At 42.1% G+C, this 15067-nt stretch overlaps 1 protein-coding gene across 1 annotated transcript in view; it reads right to left on the bottom strand.

Moving 5' to 3' along the window:
• The window catches only part of tmtc3 (transmembrane O-mannosyltransferase targeting cadherins 3), a 32687-nt gene that overhangs the window by 4894 nt on the left and 12726 nt on the right, over positions 1 to 15067 (bottom strand). Inside the window, exons 5-13 of the mRNA XM_083916219.1 lie at positions 13783 to 13898; positions 13220 to 13392; positions 9384 to 9636; positions 6376 to 6524; positions 5369 to 5489; positions 5142 to 5253; positions 2659 to 2762; positions 1622 to 1791; positions 155 to 381 (exon numbers count right to left, since the gene is read on the bottom strand). Of these exons, the coding sequence (XP_083772345.1) occupies positions 155 to 381; positions 1622 to 1791; positions 2659 to 2762; positions 5142 to 5253; positions 5369 to 5489; positions 6376 to 6524; positions 9384 to 9636; positions 13220 to 13392; positions 13783 to 13898 (1425 nt within the window). The remainder of the gene's footprint in view (positions 1 to 154; positions 382 to 1621; positions 1792 to 2658; positions 2763 to 5141; positions 5254 to 5368; positions 5490 to 6375; positions 6525 to 9383; positions 9637 to 13219; positions 13393 to 13782; positions 13899 to 15067) is intronic.

Genomic DNA, 15067 nt, shown 5'->3' with positions numbered 1-15067 from the left:
ATTACACCCTAACATTTAATCATTCCCTTCATTCATACCAATTGTGAAAAGATACGGGCCTCAGGAAGCACCAAGTAGTGCTTTCCAGTAAGTGAGGTGCTACTATTACATGCAAACGAGATTAGATGTTTGCAGACCTGGTGACCTCACTCACCAGACTCCTGCATGAGAAGTGCTGAGTTGAAGAGTGCCAGCTTGTGGCGTGGGTTTAGCTCCAGGGCGTGGTTAAAGTTCTTCAGGGCCTCTGGCGGGTCTTTCATCTCGATGTTGACGATGGCCAGGTTGTACCACAGGTCAGCGTTGGTGCGGTCAAGCTCCAAGGCTCGGAGGTAAGCGTCCCGGGCTTCCGTGAGCTTGTTCATTTTCAAGAGGAGCTCCCCTCTGAGACAAATGAGATTCAATAACTTAAAAGCACACCGAACTAAATCAGGAGTCAAAGCGTGATAATTTAATGTTTTACATGATGGATGATTCACAGTAAAACCCGTAAATCTTCAATATTTCTATTTTTCTGTGGCGTGTAAAGTCCACTTCCCCTTAATAACAGAAAAGCTGATAAAAGCGATAGCATCGTAACCATGCAAGAAAGTCTACGGGTGTGTTATTGAGATCAAGTGGAAGGTCAAGTTCAAAGATGGGTGTGGTCTCAGCGAGGGCGTCTGAAGTAGAGACGGGACAATAGCCCTAACCACATTATGCCCCTGGCCGGATTTGGTGTCGCTGCTGGTGTCATCCCATCGCAACATGGACTCTAGTTTGGGACTCTCTCTCACTCTGTCCATAAAGGAAAGTTGATAGTTAATGGATAGTTTGAGTGTATATGGATGAAAATAAATCGCATCATTGTTGTCCGGTTTCAGATGGAGTTGTACGTCTGTGTACTTGAAGTTATTGTTAGAATTTGGATTCTATTCCAGATGACCGTTTTCTAAGGAAACTGTAAATAAGAAGCCTAAAATGATGTTATTCATTCATCTTCAACCGCTTGTCCCTGTCGGGGTCGAGGGGAGCTGGAGCCGATCCCAGCTGACATCAGGCGGGGTCCACCCTGGACAGGACGCCAGTCTATCACAGGGCACATAGAGACAAACAGAGACAGACAAACATTCACACCTACGGGTGATTTAGAGTCATCAATGAACCGAACACAAGCATGTTTTTGGACTGTGGGAGGAAACCGGAAAACCCGGAGAAAACCCACGCAGACACTGGGACAACATGCACACTCCACACAGAAGGGCCCCAGCTGGGATGCGAACCTTCTTGCTGTGAGGTGACAGTGCTAACCACTACCCCACCGTGTCGCCCTTAAAATGATGTTCTGCACAATTGTTTTTTTAAACCAAAGAAAATATCTGTAACCTAGTAGAAAAATATCTAACAGCCCCCTACAAGGAGAAGAAAGGGTGATATTTGAATGGCAGTGCGTCTACACTTTAGTGAAAATGGAGATCAGTGCGCTCAAGAACAAAGCCAACAAAACAAAAACCTGTCTCAATAATTTCTAACAGCTCTGTAGATTTGCGTGACGCCAAAGGTCAGAAAATACATATGGACAACATTGAAGCAGTTTTAATAGGGGTTGATAAATCATGCTCAAAGACGAAGTCAAAGCTCTTGCCTGCTGATGTAGGCTTGTTTGAAGTCTGGTCTCATGCTGATGGCTTGTCGGTACAGCTGGTCAGCCTCCTCCAGTCTTGATTCGTTGGCCCGTATCAGATTGGCCAAGTTAATGTAAACGTTCAGATGGTTAGGGGCCACGCGTGTGGCGTACTTCTTACCAGGAATCACCTGATGAGTGGTCAACAGAGAAGTCATTGATTGGTTGATCAAACACAACTTGATGACAATCTTTCTAACCACAGTATTACGATATGCTAAATAGACGTTTTCTGAACTGTGTTTGAGCTTCACCATTCAAACAAATATGCTGTCTGGGCAGTGGTGGTGTTGAAATCCACGTCAGCTGCTAAATGTGTAACTGTGGACTGATGAGGACGCTAAAAATTAAGAGAACCGTTCACTCTTAACTTATTTGTTGGCTGACGTGAACCAGGAGGGAGCTGCCACTTCGATTTAAAATTGGAACATTTCTTGAACGTAATTGATGTCGGCTGCATCATGTAATTTAATACTGGATATTTGATTTGATCAACAGCCTGTAGTTCTTGTGGATAACGTGATCTTCCACCATCATGTGGTACACTTGCCTAAAACAAGCTTCAATGCCAAAACATGTGCCAAAAGTACATAGGAGGTAGGAGGTACCTCAGGTCTCGCTGCCTGGCCATGTCTCTGTAGTGACAGCTAGTGTTTGTGTAGGTGTGAGTGTGTGTGTGTGTGTGTGTCAGCGTGGCTGTGTGTGTTTGTGTGAATGTGTGTATGAACGTATACATATTTGTGTATGTCTCTGTGCATGACTGTGGGGGTGGGAGGGTTCTTTATACTTTCTTCTCCTGATTTTATTTGATGTTTCTCTTTTTCTGTACATCTCTGTAACTTGGCACTGTGCGATACTTTTCTGTATGAAAAGTGCCGTATCAATAAAGGTTGATTTGATTTGATAACAATATATGAATGGAGAGGATCTATGAGGTGTGAATGAACAAGTCTTTTTGTTGGCGCTTTCGGTTAAGTCAACATCACATGGTGAAATACCTGTGGCATGAGGGATTTGGCAACCAAGTAGGCGTCTTCTGCCTCTTTGGACTTGTTCAAGTTCTTGTAGGTTCTTCCAACATTCATGTGAGCACCAATGTCATCTGCAGAAACATTGTATGGAGTATGAGAAAGACAACAGAGAAGGAAAAAATCTCTCTCTCTATAACAGCATTTCAGATTAAATCACATATTAATAGTGTATTCTCTAGTTTTGATCTCCAGTGTGTGTATACACAGGTATATTGCCCAGCCCTAGTCTTTGCTCCTTTTAGGTCCATTTATTTCTTTGACCTTTGGTTTATTTCCAATGTATTTTAACGCATTTCTCCAACTTTGCTGTACAAGCTAAACTAATGCTCAGTAGATTGCACATAACGTGAAATTAAGCCTCGATGCTGTATGTAAGAGAAACTGCGACCTTGTTTTGCGAAGAGGCAAAAATAAATCCTTTTGGGAACCAGTAGGAAAAGTGTGGAAAGGGGTGAGTCGGGACAAGCCGAAATGATTCTTTATGATTAGCATAGCAGGAAATCCTCGTCGGGTTAATGTGTTTACATCGTTAATCTTGGGGAAACACTCTTGGGTGGTGAACCGGCAAAACTGTTGATGTCTCAGCTTATTATTCAGGAAGTCTGTCATCAGCTATGAAGCAAAACAGAAATGCTGGGAGAGGCTTAACTTACTGCCTATCGATGCATCAAAAATAAACATTAGTTTAGTATTGTTCAGTGTCGTAGGGTGTGAGGTGCTTGCAGTCATGAGTTCTTGGAGTACATTTAATGCATTCATCAAATGACAAGCTGATTGTTACCCATGTGTGAAGAGAAGTTTCTGGAAAGTGAAACGACAATCCAAAACAAATGTATGAACACAATATAGTCACATTTTTATTAAGGTTAAATATTATCACATGAGCATTTAAACCTGTTATAGGCAGTTTCTTTTTGGTGATGTTGGGCAAAAAACAATCTTCCATCATATTTTAATTCAAATGGTCTGAGAGAGAGAGAAAACTAGACTTCTACACCTCCTCTTGGTTCTGTTTTCAGGCTTTAGAAAATCTCGCCTGTTATGGAGTCAGCTGTGGATAAACTGAGAGAAAGGAGACCAGGATTTACGGAATGGTTGATTTGATCATTTCCAGGTCTTTCCAGGTGAGATGAAAGATTTGGAGGTGTGGGAATGTAACAGAGGAGAGGTCGCTTTATAGAGAGGTGGACGTTTAAGGATCCCTGACAGCTGTCACTGCACATGGACTGTAAAAAAATGGACATAGCCTCTCCGTCAAGGCCCGTTCTCTCAACTTCATCCAATCGTACTCGCCTCTGGGAGCCGCCATCTTGTCACACTTTGACTCCGCCTCATTTCTTCTTACCAAAGAGGGTATGTATGTGCCGTTAGAGGGAGGAAGATACGTCTGTCTGGCTGACGTTTACTGAATTAGTATCATTAGCACGACTACCCGGGAGCTAGGCTAACAGGACACGCTACTAGATAAACGGGAGTGGGAGTCAATGATGAGATTTTTAATCGGGACCGGAAGTAATTTCTTTTTATTTCCCATGTTTCTAACGGAGATTACACCGGTTCTGTGAGTCAAGTACAGGCAGCCAGTATTTATGATCCATGATTTAAACTGACAGTACCATGCCCAGAGACTGTAAAACACATTAGCATCTAGTGTATGTGCCATTGATAGTAGACTATATTGCATGTCATTGTTCAAGTGCGGCTATTTAATTAGCATAACAGAGCTAACACAGTGTTCCTAAACCATCTGTTGGTACAGTTGATCGAAGAGCAAACCATCTTTTAACCATCACCTATGGTAACACCACCACACGAATGAGTGCTAATCCTGAGAACAAGCCTCCGACGCGAAGTGAGGGCCAGAGGCTAGCTGTCACTCAAGAGGCAGTGCTCCTAATTATTCATGAACTTTAACCTCCAATAAAATAAAAACTAGTCTGGTACAAAAAACTTCTAATTATGTTGTGAAAACGGCCTGTTTAACATGGGGGTCAATGAGAAATTGCTCTCTTATGCAAACTACTCCTAGTGGTCACTCTGAGAACTGCACGTCCGTATTGGATCAACCAGGAAGTCGCTGTGGTGGGGGCTTGCCTCTGCATGAAATTGGTTGTCGTTTGCAGTGGGACACAGTGTGCAGGTGTTGCCTTGTATTGAATAAGTTGAATTTTTAGAGTTTAGATGCCATGAAAATGTGTCATTGCGTGTGGCTTGCCAATTGATGTTTAATTATTATTATTAACACCTATACAGTTTATCCTCAGAGTAAAACACGACTGTCACGGCAGGCAATAAATCGTGTATCTCGCTGACAACTGCTGCGATCTCTCACAGGCCCTTTAATTCGATTAAGAAAGAACGTGACATGCCCCAACACGTTTTTTATCCCCCTTAATTACATGTTTGATAGTAATGTGTGAATTGTCAAACGTCTGATTTATCTTCCTTACCTGGCTGTACGCGAGTGGCCTGGAGGAAATACCGCAGCGCCTTTGCGTAATTGTTTTGGTTCTCGAGAGCGTGGCCAACATTATTCCACAACTTGGCGTTGTTCTTGTTGACCTGAAGCGGCAGACACATTTAATAAACAATAAGTTTGATTTGTTTTGTAAAAGAATTTGTTCCAGTTCAGCCAAGATCCTCTGGCAACGCTGCCCTAACTCTTTTTCCGCCTTACCTTCAGAGCAGAGGTGAACAGAGTGTATTCTGACTCCCAGTCCCAATTCCTGTTGAAGGTTTTCACCGCATGTGTAGCTAAAAGCACCCCGATTATCAACCAGGAAATCTTCTTAAAGTGTCTACAAAGGAAAAAGTAGAGAGTTTCAAATGATTTTGCTTTGGAAATACGATAAACCAAAGACTTCACAATGCTAACGTTTAACATTTCAAGCTCTGTGAGGGGTATACGGGTGCACTGAGTACTTTATGTCAATACTTGAGGGATGCTAATGATTCAATATATACCCTTTAACTGACAATAGAAGAAGAAGAATTACTTTATTAGTCCCGCAACGGGAAATACAATTTTTTCACTCTATTATTATTCATGTTACACACACACAGGCCCGAAATACACACACATGCATAAACAGGACCTATATACATGCAATTAATGAAGAGATGTTAGAGCGAGGGGGCTGATAGTGGACCGCGCCCCGAGCAGTTGGGGGTTCGGTGCCTCGGCAGTGCCCATGAGGTGAACTGGCACCTCTCCTGCCACCAGTCCACGCTCTATTCATGGTCCACGCAGGGACTCGAATCGGTGACCCTCAGGTCCCCAGCCGAGTCACCTATGGACTGAGCTACTGCCACCCTAAATTATTTTTTTTTCCTATTTCTTTTCTAACACTCTTAGAAAAAGAGACAGGACATTGAGGCACTCCACAAACAAAACAAAAGAATGTATAAATGTACACACAGATTTGTAGACACACACACACGCATACGCACACACAAAAGGGAAAAAGAAACAAATTGATTATAAATAAACAAGGCCGGATTGTAGACACTAACACTGGAGTAACCTCTAAAGAAGTAACAGTTGCCTCTAGTGCAAAATGTGTTCGCAACAATAGCAATGATGTGTTCTGTTATTCATGTTTCCCCGAGGCACACACGCGTGAATCATTTGTTTTGTTGTCAATTAAATCCGAGGAAGTAACAGCGTTTGGGAAAGGCACTCACCCTTTATGTGTGACAATCTTGAATCCATGTGCCACCAGGACACAGAAGCCCATACTGGGAACATAAAGGACCCGCTCTGCCACAACAAAACCCACAGGAAAGAAGAGGTTGGACGCAGGAATAAAGGGCAGGACGATCAAAGACAGGGCCTGGAAGAAAAAAGCAACTTATTACTTCAGTCCACGTGAGCTATCTTGCTTAAACATGTGTAAACAAACATGCATGAAAAAGCAAAAGGAGTCTATTATGGGGGGGAAACAGTTATTCAATGGATTTGATTATCAAAAAGATTTGAACTGACAATGCAATTTGGACATCTGATGAACACACAGATGACTGACTGACAGGTGAAAGTAGACTGTTGGTGACAGTATTGGGATGTAGTCCAGCCTTCCACATAAACTCCTAAAAGTGTGAATGAGATGTGGTGTAGAGATTTACAGACTCATTTGTCAGAGCATGTGAACATGACACGTGCGTTTAGTTTTAGGTTTTTTTTGTTGGTTTTCGAAAGACAATGTTTTCAGTGTTATCCTTTGTTTCCCATCATTCACATATGTACTTCTGCATGAACTCAAGATGGATTAACATCTAAAAACAATACTTTCCACGTAAGACATTCATTATTGCTAATCTCCTATTGTCTTCGCTACTGTGCGACTTCTGAAGGAAGCTGCAATAGCAATGATAAAGTATTTACTATGAACATTAAATGCTTTGTGTCTCATTGCAATGTCTGACAAAACTTGTTCACAAGCAAAAGACTTTTGAGTTAAGTAGAGCGGACGTTTTGAAAATCAGTTTGTCATTTCCGTAACTCTGAGGCTTAAGGTTACCGGCTCCAGCTTTCCGAATGTGTAGATCTGCTGTTATTCTATGACAGTAAATGGAGTTTGGACTGAAAAATGGAATAAAAACAGCACTTGAGAGCCCCCACAGTGGACAACTGTTGTCTAAAACAGTTTAATGTGCATCATGCTCCATGTGAGACAGCTGGCGGCCCTGCTATGGAGCTAAGTAGGTTGATGTAGTATGATATTGTTATGCAACGTATTAGAACTGCTCTTAGGAAACCAGCGTAAACACCGCAAAGGTCAGGTTCAGTTGATTTTGCGTTGATTTGTGGTCCTCGCTTTTAAAGTGAAGCTAAGAGCAATACGGAGAGGAAGTTGACCGACCTCAAAGTAAGAGCGCCATGGGCCTGTTGCACAACCGATGCTAATTTGTTTCCCTGTGTCACAATGAACAATCACTACTCATTTATGTGAGAACTCGTGTTCTCTCTCTCTCTCTCTTAGTTTGTGCTGACTGACATTGTCTATTTTTGTCATTTTATTACTTTGGATTGTACGGGGATGGTATTCAACAGCGTGTTCTTTCAATTTGAGTCTGACTCATTGATTTCACATTCAGATTCTGTAACGCTCTCCTCTAAATCCTGCCGTCACACTCAAATAGCCCTCCCTGCGCTTAGATTTGCTTAGCTTCTGCTCAAACTGTACGCTTACACTCCAATTTATCGTTGCTTGCACATTTTTCCTGCACTCCAGCCCCTTTTCCTCGCACTGGGGCTGCTTCTGTGCGCTCCTGAAATGTCTTCTTCCTTTGCTTTTGGATTTTCTGTGACCAATGAAATGGAGACAGAGTGCATTTACGCCACAGGGATACGTCTCGCTTTCATTCAAAGTGGAGGGGAACACAATTTACTGCTGCATTGACTGTGACGGTGCTTCCTTGACAACTCCGTGTGCTAGATAAAAACAGAAATATACGTAAAAACCGGTGTGTGTTAGGATGTACCACCAACCGGGCGAAGAACCTGTAAGCATGTTTTTTTAAGCTGCCGAACTGAAAAACTGAGCGTTTATGGAGATAAAATTGGATACAGACATAAGGAGCCTGACACTAACATTATGTGTGGATCAAGCATTTTATCACTAAGGCAAATATCCAACGGTCAGTTTTAGGCCAACTTTATTTCTGTGAGCTAGGCCGAGGCATTTTTACAGTAAGCATATGCCTGAAGTCTGAGCACACGTGTCATTTCATAGTCATGAGACCTGGATCGTTTGTTATAAATGTAAAGCAACAATTTAAGCCAGTATGAATATCTTGAGATAATAATAGATTCACAGCTTTCCTTTAAAACCCATATTGGCAAATTGTGTGAAATAATCAAGTTTAATCTTGCACATTTTCGTGCAATTCGAAAGGAAATGTCAACTGAAGCCGCAAAAATGTGTTTGCGTTCGATGATTTTCAGCCACTTTAACTATTGCCTGACCGGCTGGTCCCAGGCTGACCATTGGAAATCTTGTACAAACAAGAACTTTAAAGTTATGGATAAAAAAACCTAGGCACTCTCATCACTGTGCAATTAAAAAAATAATAATAGTATTTTAAACTGGGACAGTTTTCACACGTTTTCAGACTTAAAAATGACCTTTAAAGTATTGCATACATTTGCTCCAGATCCTCCGGCAGAGTTCATCAGCCAAAGTAACAGCTTTGCGCGTGTCACTCGAGGCTCTGTCAGAGGTGACTGTTATGTTCCTCTGCGCAGATGCACTTTCAGTAAGTCGGCCTGGTCAGTGAGGAGTGCAACTGTGTTGAACTCAGTACCTGAGGAGGTTAAACTGCCCACAACATACAAGGCCTTCACACAAAAGTGTAAAATGTGGCTCATCAACACTTAACAGCGGCCAACACTAAAAGATAGGCCTGTTGTGATGTTTTGATGTTATGATAAAATGTTTTCGTCTCTCTTTTTCTTTTCTTCTTCTTTAAATTGTAATTTTTATTGCCTTTTCACATCATGGCCAGGGGACTACAGGTGAAAACTAGCCTTCCTCTTCTAATTATGTCTTTTTTAACAATGTGTGATCATGTGTTTTATGAAATTAAACTGTCCCCTTTTAAATAAACTAATACCTAATACCTAATACCTGCAAGCCTGGCGAGGCTTTGGTTTACAGTGTCTTTTAAGGGACAGGTTAGAGGGCTCTCACCATGATGACGGTCTTGGCGGAGCTGTTTCTGCGGCGCAAGCTGTGGTAAGCTAGCAGGCCCAGAAAAGTGTAGAACACCAGGGTGGCCAGGTTACGGCGGTCAAGGAGTGACTCCACCAGAGGGATGGTGCCCATAGTCCAGTCGCAGCAGAGCTCAGAGGGGTTGAGCAGAAGCCATGCATTCACAGGAAGTAGGTAGTTGAAAGTCAGCTGCCTTATGGGAGTGGGACTGACCGCTGCCGGGTTATCAAATCTACAAGATGGGGACACAGAGAAGAAGAAATGAATCTGACCAATAGAGCATGGGATGGCTAGAGCAGAGCAGGAGAGGGTAAACAAATGTGTAATGTGGTATATTGCCATGATGTCTGTGATGAGAAAAAAGCTAAGACTGCAGAAGAAAGGACCCTTGACTAAAAAATCTGACTCTAAACAAATAATATTGAAGCGCCATAGCTGACCAATGAGATCGTAGGAATATTAGATAGCAGTGGAATGTGCAGAGGCACAGAAAATCAGTGGTTTATGATTAATGTATATATGTATTTTACAGTAATAACACAGGTCTACATTATATCAAATATGGTAGATTGCATCTTACGTAAAAAACTTCTTATCTTCGGTGTCTTTACTCTTCAGGTTGTGGAAAAGTTGCGAACACTAATCCATCTCAATAAAGAATTGGCTGCGGTACGATGAACACGTACGTCAACTACATATTTTGTTCTTCCCAGCTTTAACTGCAGTATTTGTACATCTATGTAGATCTATCAAAACACTGCCTATATACTGTACCCACCTATAGACTGAGCTACTGCCGCCCCCAAGTGCAAAAGTAAAAGTTAGCCTGAACATGAAACTGAATGAAGTGTCAGGGGGTCAGAAAAAAAAACACAGAAATTCTTTCAGAAACTCTGGAGACATGTTTAGGAACACAGCTAGATAATGGAGCAGCACATTTCGGCTAAATTTCCTGGGACTTTATCTCGGTGATCAAATGCCATTAGGTTGAGTCTGTGCGGAATCCTGTACAGACTATTTCAAAATGGGTTAGACTCAATCAATGCTTAATTCAATTGAACTATTAACATTTGGCCATTGGCATTGTGTTCTCACTGGTGACGTCATTAGTCTAAATATACTGAATTTCTCCTTTCTAATTATCGTCTACAGCAGCTATGCCTCTGCACAAGTGGCTGCCTGTCTGATTAATGACCTTTCAGATATAACAAATAACGAAAGCCTAATGTCTTTCCAAGATTTGAAAGATGGATTCATCCTTTTTCTCATCTCATCTCATCTTCAGCCTCTTATCCGGGGTCGGGTCGCGGGGGCAGCAGCTTTAGCAGGGGACCCCAAACTTCCCTTTCCCGGGCCACATTAACCAGCTCTAACTGGGGGATCCCGAGGCGTTCCCAGGCCAGTGTGGAGATATAATCTCTCCACCTGGTCCGGGGTCTTCTCCGAGGCCTCCTCACAGCTGGACGTGCCTGGAACACTGGAGGCGCCCAGGGTTCATCCTTACTAGATGATCCTGAACCACCTCAACTGGCTCCTTTTAACGCAAAGGAGCCTTGGCTCTACTCCGAGTTCCTCACGGATGGCTGAACTTCTCCCCCTCTCTCTAAGGGAGACTCCAGCCCCCCTCCTGAGAAAACACATTTCGGCCGCTTGTACCCGTGACCTGGTTCTTTGGGTCCTGACCCAGCTTTCATGACCACAGGTGAGGGTAGGAACCAAGATTGACCGGTAGATCCAGAGCTTTGCCTTCCTCAGCTCTCTTTTCATCTCAACGGTGCGGTAGAGCGACTGCAGCTCCGCCCCCGCTGCTCCGATTCTCCGGCCAAACTCACGCTCCATTGTCCCCTCACTCGTGAACATGATCCAGAGGTACTTGAACTCCTTCACTTGGGGTCAGGACTCATTCCCTACCTGGAGTGAGCAATCCACCGGTTTCCTGCTGAGAGCCACGGCCTCAGATTTAGAGGTGCTGATCCTCATCCCAGCCGTTTCACACTCGGCTGCGAACCGATCATCGTTTTTGTTGTAATTTTTATTTACATTTATGCACTGGTATGCGTTGATTATTTAAAAATAATCTGAAATGTAATAATCATATTGCACACAACGTTTTATTTCATTGTTCTATCCTGTGTGGGTCTGGTGTCCTCCTGAGTGTGTCATGTATTGTGCGGTGTGTCTTGTCTCTTCTATTTGTATTTTATTTAGTTATTTAGTAGTATTTGTATTTTTTCTTTTTTTTTAGCAGGGACTACAGATGCAAATTAGCATCTTTGCTATAATCCGGCACTTTTACAGTGATATGTTGTTATTGTTGTTCATTAATGTGCACTGTCCCTAACAAATAAAGGGTTGATTGATATGTAAAATATAATTATTGGTAGCTATGTGTTTGGGTTGCGAATTTTCGAGGAGGATTCTTTTTTCTGCATGTATCATTTTTGTATTTATATAATTAAAACATCTTATGAAGATAGTGTTAAAAAAGTCGGTCACAATAAATAAAAATAAAAAATGAAGGTTGAGGTCAAAGATGGGTGTGGTTCGAGCGAGGCCACCGGAAAAGGGGGGGATGGGAAGTAGTTCACAGCATTCTGCAGAACGTTAATCAAAGACATATGGAGAAACTTAACTTTAAATCATTTAGAGGTGATGGATTTTGAAAAGTCTGTTTCATTAGGACCACTATGAATGAATTATTGATGGATTCCTGTCATTAAATAATAATGATGATGATTGAGATTTTACATCAATGATTTTCAGAACAATAACTAGCGGTGGTTTCTACATCCATTTACAGTGGGTGAACTGTGGGAGTGGGAATGAGGCTTGTGCGCATGCATCCAGCTCCACAATGAGATTTCCAAAACAGTACCAGGTGTACGTGCAGCTTTATAAATCTGCCGAAAAAGAATGTGTAGCATGTGAATGCGTTTGTGCTTACGTACAGTTTTAATCGTGCATCTACAGTTTTAGGCAGGTCTTTGACACGAAGCAGGAAGATTCTGAGCACTTATAGGGAAGACACTCTGCAGTGATAGCAATCTCATCGTTAACTTGTTAACCTCTGTCTGTCTGTCTGTCTGTCTGTCTGGGTGTACGTGTGTGTGTGTGTGTGTGTCTGTGTCTGTGTCTTTGTGTGCGTGCGTATGTGTACGTGCTATAATACTCATAATTTAGTGGAAAGCATTTGAGGAAAAAAAAGATAAAACCCCCACTAGCTCTTATCTTTTTAAATTCACCGTCGTGTAAGAGGATTACGGGGAATATTTTTAGTTTAGTTGTCAGGTTGCTCCGGCCTTTTAACTCCTCACAACGGATTGCTTTTCACATTTGAGCTCAAGGATTTAACACATCAAGAACATGTACGAGTCAAGTGTATGTGCAGAACTCTATGCACTGCAAAATAGTTTAGGCCGATACACAACATCCATCGGAAGCAGGACGTCAGACGCCATGGGAAGATTTTCTACTTTAATCAAATAAAATTACGTAATCTGAAATAAATAAAGGAACCAGACTAGGTTTATATAATCCTGCAATCCATTTCCATTCAAATCATGATGCTGACTGTATTCCACTGCCCTTTGGCACTATCTACGAATGTCTTTTCCATTTTTGGAGATAAGACACAGGAGGTGCAGCGCTACACCTTAAAAAAACAATTGACATTTTCTTTACATAATCCCATCACCCTCTCTTAGCAATACAAACTACTGTGACTACTTTGATTTGTAATGTTAATCCCTGATTGACTAATACAAAAAAAGAAAGTAGTGGACAAACAGTGAGAATAAGGAGATAATGCTGCCTACCTGGTGAAGACGGGCAGCTGGGACTGGATGACTTGGACCCTGATTATGACGAGCAGCAGGGTGCTGATGACTAGGACGATGAGCTTGAGCAGAGTTTGCAGGACTGCGTAGGGGAAACCGTCTTTACCCTGCAAGACTTGCCGCAGTGTGTCCAACAGCATGGGCAAGGTAAACTTAGAAAACAACAGCAGCAGAAAAACACAAAGGGTCAACTCAACATTATTGTGAAAGGGTTTTACACTTTAAGATTGAAATTGCACTTAATTATTTCGATTATTTGTGATTTTTAAGGAAAAAACATTTTAAAGTCAACTTTGCCCAATGGCGTTCAGACTTGTTTAGTGCTAAATATGTTCAATATGTATGTCTGATATACTACCTTCCTAATTTAACCTTAAACAAATCCAGGTGTGAATTTTATTCCCGTATAGCCCCTTGAGGTGAACAATCGCCTAGTTTTCACGGTGGACCAAAATGAACCCTATAGCAATTAGCCAGCCGTGCTTTGATGTAGCAGTTGTGACCATTAGGGAACAAAGAGTGACCGAGTTTCAGAGCCTTACCCCTTGTGCGACAAACACTTCATGGACACAGCAGATGCCCACAACAGTGATTCCCTGCTCCTTACACAGTGTTGCTGCAGCCACGAGAACAACCGTCAGAGCGATGGGAGCCCAAACTGAAACAAAGAAGGAAAAAAATAACACAAGGCAACCTCTACGCAACCTTTAACAGTTGATGTTCATTATACACAATCTGGTAAATTTTTGGTGCATAATCTAACCCTATTGCATTGCAGCCCCCCCACTGCTTGTATTGAGGTTGCAGCCCTTTTATCCTTTACAGCCCTTGGCATCCCAAAATCCATTGTTTAATGGAGCAAACAGGCAATCTTAATCAAAACGTTAAAGTCAGGAAACATCACAGTGAAGCTTTTGCACTTAAGTGGCCATCAATCACTGATAAAAGACCACTTGAACTTTGCTAGACCAATAAAAAAAGCCAGGGTGAAAATAATGGACCCGAGGCATTAACTCGTCATCATGGTGGTTGTTGTTAATCACTACAGAGAATTGGAGGGTTATATAGATATACACCCGAGATCAAAGTTAGCAATACTTGATTTATTCTGAAATATTGTTATTTTTTATTGTTCAGAATTTGATAGAATATCTTCTGTGGCTATACCACCGCTTTATTTTGGTGAAAAAACAGTGAGCAAAATTAAAGAAAACATTCAGATCCCTCCTAGTTATTGGTGTTAATCTGGCACCTGGTGACAATTTACTGAATTTTTGGACAACCCTATTTGTCTGCCAGCTCTCCTGGTTACTTTGCAGGAAGACAAGTTGCTCTAAGGTTACTGAAACCCTGAGACAGCAGGTTGGCTAGATGAAGGCTAAAGGGATGACCCTCTCAGCCATCAGAGAGAGGTTGGGCGTCCCAGGTCTGTGTTTTTAAGAATATTGAAACTTTACAAGGACACAGATTCATTTAAGTCCCTCAAACAGGGTGGTCCACGAATAAAAGTTCATGAGAGGACAGGATTATGAGAAGACTCTAAATGTGGAATTGGTTTAAAACTGCAGCTGGGGTTTCTCACCAGTTCAGTGCTGAAAGGGGCAAGGATCTGTCTCTGCTCAGTGTTTCGTCGTTTAAGACATTTTGGATTGAAAAACAACTCTGCAGTGACCAAATCTCTCATCAGCAGAAAGAATAAAAAGGCTAGACTTGCCTTTTCTGAAGAGATGGTGGGGGGACAGATGAGAACTGGTCCAGAGTGACTTTAGTGATGAGAGCATGTTCAATTTATTTGGGTCTGATGGGGAAACGTTATGTTGGGCGTAG

The sequence above is a fragment of the Echiichthys vipera genome (assembly GCF_963691815.1).
Source record: "Echiichthys vipera genome assembly, chromosome: 7".
In the NCBI taxonomy this organism is placed as follows: Eukaryota; Metazoa; Chordata; class Actinopteri; order Perciformes; family Trachinidae; genus Echiichthys; species Echiichthys vipera.
This window is presented reverse-complemented; position numbering and strand designations above follow the sequence as displayed.